Source organism: Cucurbita moschata, unplaced genomic scaffold, assembly GCF_002738365.1.
Source record: "Cucurbita moschata cultivar Rifu unplaced genomic scaffold, Cmos_1.0 Cmo_Scf00015, whole genome shotgun sequence".
Lineage (NCBI taxonomy): Eukaryota > Viridiplantae > Streptophyta > Magnoliopsida > Cucurbitales > Cucurbitaceae > Cucurbita > Cucurbita moschata.
In genome coordinates, this window is record NW_019268531.1 from 1,891,237 (window position 1) to 1,897,406 (window position 6,170).

The 6,170-nt window shown below is 37.7% G+C and overlaps 1 protein-coding gene across 2 annotated transcripts; it reads right to left on the reverse strand.

The window, feature by feature from the left end:
* Positions 1 to 2,294: 2,294 nt before the first annotated feature.
* Positions 2,295 to 3,550, reverse strand: LOC111453156 (B-box zinc finger protein 19-like). Of its 2 annotated transcripts, none has more exons than XM_023094132.1 (4): positions 3,062 to 3,550; positions 2,897 to 2,993; positions 2,696 to 2,790; positions 2,295 to 2,620 (listed from the first exon to the last, which is right to left on the reverse strand). In XM_023094132.1, the coding sequence occupies exons 1-4, from the start codon at positions 3,152 to 3,154 to the stop codon at positions 2,417 to 2,419; spliced, it is 489 nt and encodes a 162-aa protein (XP_022949900.1). In that variant the 5' UTR covers positions 3,155 to 3,550; the 3' UTR covers positions 2,295 to 2,416. The 2 variants fall into 2 exon arrangements, with proteins under 2 accessions (XP_022949900.1, XP_022949899.1); XM_023094131.1 differs by having other exon boundaries at positions 2,696 to 2,811.
* Between the last annotated feature and the right edge of the window lie 2,620 nt (positions 3,551 to 6,170).

Consider the following 6,170-nt stretch of genomic DNA (forward strand, 5'->3'; position numbering starts at 1 on the left):
CCCCCTCCTCCCCCTCCTCCCCCTCCACCTCCGCCACCTCCTCCTCCCCATCCATAGCCTTTTCCACCTCCACCTCCCCCACCGCCGCCACTTCCCCCTTTTCCATGTTTTTTACTATGTTTCGTATCTTTCTTTCTTACCCCAACCCCACTTCCCTCTCCACCACCACCACCGCCTCCTCCTCCTCCTCCTCCTCCTCCCCCGCCACCATTCGTAATTCCACGCTTAACCGAATCTCTCCCACCATTAACAGTCGCATTTCTCCCGCTTACACCAACTCCTCCAAACAGGCTTCCATCCAACTCAGACCATTCATTGGATGCACCCACACTGCCACTTCTTTCAAAACCCTTCACCCCCTCAACCAAATACAAGCTCAACACAATTCCAACAACCAAAAGAACCCCACAACCCCTTCCTCTCTCCATTCCAATTCCTCTGCACAATTCCAGTTTTCTTCCCCCTCCCTCTCTTTTATACTCTCTCCTTCCCAACTAAAGCCTACAAACATTATATTATGAATCTCAAAAACAACACTCCCAGAGTAAGTAAGATTAATGAGTGAATTTTGAATGAAATGGGGTTGGATCTTCACCACCAAAAATTCAACCAACTCTGAACTGGACACCACTAGAGCCTCATACATTATGAAACAAAGTGGTTTCTTTTGCTTAACGAATTAGAATAGGAGAAGGGGTGGAGTGGGAAGAAAAAGCAGAGTGCTTGCCACATGACGGAACATTAAATTTACAGAAAATCCAAGTGGAAGGGAATGGCCAATGGCATTTCGATGGCGGCGGCGTATATGTTTCAAACTGGATTCCAGCTCATCAACAACTTTACCCTCTTTTCTGCTATATATTTTTCATATTACAACCACAACGAAGATCGCCATTTCTTCAAGCCTCTGTTTCTCTGTTTCTGTGTTGATCTGTAAGCCAAGTTATGGAAAAATGTTGCACAAGATTCATGGATTTCTTTACTCCTTATTTTCTTATCAAATATGCTCCATTCATTAACACAAATTTTAGTATATTGATCTGCATTAAGTTGATATGAGATCCTAGAATAAAAACGGTAACCGCCCACGTTGTTATTATTGTTTGCTTTAACCTGCTATTGCTTTTAGCTTCACGGTTTAAAAACGCATCTATGGTAGGAGGTTTCCAAACCCTTATGATAAATATTTTGTTCCCTTGGCTAACGAGATCTCACAATGTCAGCTAAAGAGGGAAATGAAGCACTCTTGATAAGGTTTCATGTGACACGGTGTGTCAGCAAGGATGCTAGCCCCCATCACACGAGGAGAACAAAGCATTTTTGATAAGGATGTGGAAACCTCTCCGCTGATACTCAACGGGCCAAAGCAGATAATATCTACTAGCGGTGGGTTTGAGTTTGGGTTGTTACGAAAACTTATACAAACTTGGTGGGTCGATGTATTTGGGCCCAATGACCCAAAATTGACTAAACGGCCCATTTCAAATCAACCCGCCAGAACGGAACAAGTGAAGCAAGAAATCGAAGGCACTGCTCATGCCGACGGCCGCCATTGTCGACCCAGAAACACTGACGGCAAAATTCCAAAACATTAGGAAGTGAGCCACGATGCAGACATTGAGACGAGGACCGGAGGGCACGGGCATGGGTGCCATCATCCTCGATCTTCAACCCTCTCATGGACTCGGCCCCTTCAATCTCGGTTATTTGACTAATTCCTCCCTTTTCTTCTTCGAGTCCAGCTTCTGCAGGCGGGGGGTTATACCATCTTTTGGGGGTTCTTATTCAATATTGTCGTGCTTCATGGATTCTTGGTGCCAAGACATTAGGAAGTACTCTTTTTAATGTACACATTTATGCCCCTCAAACAGGAATGCCAATTTGTCAAGCATTTGCACAAATAGAGTAGCGCCCCAGCATCCATGACATTGTGGCAGATGGTTGAGATACGACGTTACATTGAGAGACCTTGGCCTCAAGTAGAGACAAGGTTGAGCCTAATAACTTGGCTAGAAGCAAGTTAGTTGTGTGGCCAAACACATTTGAGGCAAGTTTCTTACACTTATGTTTGTTTTTATTAGTGTTTTACTCTGCATAATAAGGCGGTGTGTTAATGATCATCAATGAGGTGATGAAAAATGGTTACATTAACTACAGTTACTCTCTTCAAGTCATGATAGAGACGACCTAGCTGCTCCATGTCGCTTTGTTCCAAGCTAATCATGGAGTTACAAAAGATTGCTTCTTCCACTTATTGAATTCAATGAAGTGAGCTTTGGTTAGATGAGGCTTAGTTCCTGAGCATCCCATTCCTGGTTTGGGTAGCAATTTTAGAATCAAGAGTTTACAACGTTCAGATACTCATTATCAAAGTTACAATTGAAAATTGTAGCAATACAAAGTAGTACTAAAGCTGCTAAATGTTCAAATCAATCACTTTATTAGGCCGCTTGGAATGCCCATCTCCATTTGAATACCCTTTAACACCAGAGAATCTCAAATCTTCTTCCTGCTTCTCAATCTCCTCACCCCTTTCTTGATTCTGGCCTCTCACTGTCTCAACCTGTTCCATCGGCTTTGCATTTGGGCCCTTCACATCATTTTGTGTATCCCCTGGAAACTGCAAAACAATCAAACAAACAAAGCTTAATCTTGTATGAATGTGAAGAGAGAAGGATGTGATGAAATCACCAACCTCAACTCTCTGCCTCAGCCGAAGATATCTCTTGTGCATTCTTTTACCTCCCACATGAACAATCACGTCGCATTGTAAGCACAAGGAACTCCCATCTATCTCACACCAAAAGAAAGCTGCAAAAAATTTATAAATTTCCCGCAAAATGTTAATCCTTACAGAAACCTCCAAGAAAAAAAAAACAAGACAAAATGATTATACCTGGTGCATTCTCACATATATCACAGCGAGGAACTTGGCTTGGATTTGCGAGCCCAACCCTTACATGGCGGCTCGCAAGCTTGTTGCACATGTGCACCTGCCCAAACACATATATCAGCAAAAGACTTCCAAAATTAATACACGCACACACTTGGTTTTCTATACCTTTGCATCGCAGGCTGTGCAGAGAGCAGCCTCGTCAGCTGCACAAAACAAAGTTGCTGCAGCAGTTTCGCAGGAATCGCAGAGTATCCTCATCAGAACTGATGGCTTTTATCCTCCTCACTCATTGCCACCCACAACAAAACCCATCAAAAAGATCAAAACTTTACGTTCAATTTCAAAAACCCACCTCGTAAAATTCACAAAAAACACATAACTCCCAATGAAGCCCTGAAAATTAAGGGCATCTTTAAAGTTTCGTCAGGTTTTTATCGTCCCGGGCCAGTTTCAGATATGTGATGATGTTCTTTCTTTGGTGTCGGCTGCTGCTGTTAGGTTACGACAATAATAGAGAAAGAGAAAGAAAAGAAGAGAAGATAATATAATATAAACAGAGGATAAAAGGATTCGGTGGGTGGAATTGTCAGGGAGAGGAGGTTCGAGAAAAGGAAGGAAGTAAAAGTTTTTTAACGCTAAAAAATCAATACCCAATGAAGGCTAGTTTGTATCAACGTCAACTCATTCATCATCCACAAGATTGATAGGGCGAACGGTGATTGAAAGTGGCTGGTGGCTTAATTTAAGCCATGAATTGGTGTCCCTCATATCTTAAATGGGTTCCAAGATTGTAGCTTTTGGGGCAGGGAGCTGTCTGTTTTCATTTACCTCAACCAGAAGGGGCAGCCATAATAAGAACGCCACGTGAGTTACAAGAAGCTTTCATGTCATAATCTCTCTCTCTCTCTCTCTCTCTCTCTCTCTACCTAACCAGATTCGATATTTGTGGTGGGAAATATGTTGTGTGGAATGGGAATTAGAAAATCTTGAGGGTTGTATCATATCATCCACTTGGTTTCATGTGGGGTTGCTTCTTGCTTTCACAAAGAGTTGGCAAATATTTCTGACAATGATCGAGTTGAAGATGAGTAACGTGTCAAGAGTTGGGATTCAAGATGTTTATGAGTCCAATCTCACCGTTAGTAGTTATTGTTCGTGAACTGCCATACTGCCCGATGTCTATATACTATTTGTAATAGCCAAACCCTCACCACTATCTGATATTGTCTGCTTTGACTCATTACGTATCTACATCAGCATCACGATTTTAAAACATCTCTACTATGAAGAGATTTTCACACTTTTATAAAGAATGTTCTATTTCTCTCAAACAAGCGAGGGATCTCACAACTCTTATAATTTCAACTATACTATGGGATGATTAAGGGTATAAAACTTTCTACTTCCATGGTTTTTTTTTAAAGATATTGAAAGCTCTCTCCTTTTTCATCGATAATTTAATGCTTTCATCAGATAAACTATACTCTAGTTGACATATTTTATTGAGTTTTTGGCAAAATGGTCGGTGGATTAAGTTTTATTTTTACGGGTCTATATTTTAAAAAAATTGTGCTTGATAATATATTTAAAAATGATAAAATATTTGTTGTTATCACGTAGAGTTTAGGAGTAAATTTATTAAATATTTGATGCAATAAAAGTTGTATACTATTTATTTTATAATATTATAATCTAGGTTAAATTATAATTATAATTTGGTTTGGAGAAATCAATTTTCATGAAAATAAAGCGGGCTTCATAAAATCAGATAAAAACTGGGCCATGAAAGTTATGGGCCGATTGGAAAACAAGCAGACGTCCAAAAATGATGGGTCTTGGACAGAGAATGTTGGGCCTGGGCCCAGTAGGAAAGCCCAGTTGAAAAGGCATATAATGGTTGCAGAGGAAAGGTGAAACAGCGTAGATTGGGCTGGTAATAAAGGATGTCCTGAAAAAGCTGAACCAAACCCCTCAACCCCCCAATCAATTACGCACTTATTGGACCCTATTTCTGCAACTTTTATTTTCTCATCAATATTTTCCCCTCTTTGGGACTTGCATTATTCCATTTCCGTATTTACTCGTACCTTCCCGTGAAAACAATTAATTTATATGCATACAAATAATTTTTTTTTTTAATTCACTATATATATATATATATATATAGTAATATACAGAGTCGTAGAGGTATTTATATGACTCGATAATCTAACTAATTTGAGTGTTTTTTTTTGTCAGGCTTCAAAATTTAGAATTAGAATAAAATTTATTATTATTATTTGAAAAGGGATGGTGGAAAAAAGAGAGTGGAAGGATTAGTTGTCAATTATTGGTAGACATTGACCATGAAAACCTCGAGAATTTTGAAAAGTAATTATAAAAAAATAATAATAATAAATAAAATGAAAAGGGAAAGAATTGATGACATTCAACCAACTCCCTTCCCGCTAACATAGACAGAAATAATTCAAATTAAATTTCAAATTTAAACAAATATTAAACAAAATTTGAGAAAGTATTGTATTCCAACCCAATTTTCTTCGTGGTAAAATGAAATGAGAGAAGTTTAATTATTCGTATGTTAGGAACATGGAAGACAAAACATTTTAAATAAGTTGTATTGATATGTGGGAATATTCTGATGTTGGAATTATCAAATGTCAAATATTAATTTGAATTTTGGACTTTAGATGTTATATTATATATATATATGGATGAGAATAATATTTAAAGATAAAAAAGCCGGTTAATAAGTAATTTAATTTTTACAGTATAAAGTAGGGATTTAATTGAAAATGACATATTATAGACTATAATTGTGACATCGATAATATATTGTCGACATGTTAAGTTCAAAAAGTTGAATTCAAGACCTAAAATATGTAGCTTGCTTTTTCTAAATTGTGTGCATTGAATATGGCGGGGAAAAAGTATCATATCTGTATAAAAAATATTAATAAAATTATATTTCGATCCTATGATTTTTTTTTCTTTGACCTTATTACCATGATCGGTGCGTTTAATAATAACTCCAAAAATACTTCTTTTAAGAAAAGTAAAGATTCGAAATAAAAATAAGAAAAAAAAGAAATAATTTGACCTCTATATATACTCCCCTTTTGTCAAACAAGTATAATGGATATATAAAATTGTAAAGGACGAAAAAGTGTTATTGGGCAAAAATGGCATTTAAAATTGCAAGGAATTTCAACCATTATTTTCTAGCAGGAATTTCCACGTCTGATTTTTTTTTTTTTTTTTTTTTTTATTATCC

Coding starts and splice junctions, on each gene's coding strand:
- LOC111453156 (XM_023094131.1), bottom strand. CDS start 3,154: ATGAGGATACTCTGCGATTCCTGCGAAACTGCTGCAGCAACTTTGTTT. Junction 2,994..3,061: donor GCACAGCCTGCGATGCAAAG/GTATAGAAAACC, acceptor GTGTTTGGGCAG/GTGCACATGTGCAACAAGCT. Junction 2,812..2,896: donor TATATGTGAGAATGCACCAG/GTATAATCATTT, acceptor AATTTTTTGCAG/CTTTCTTTTGGTGTGAGATA.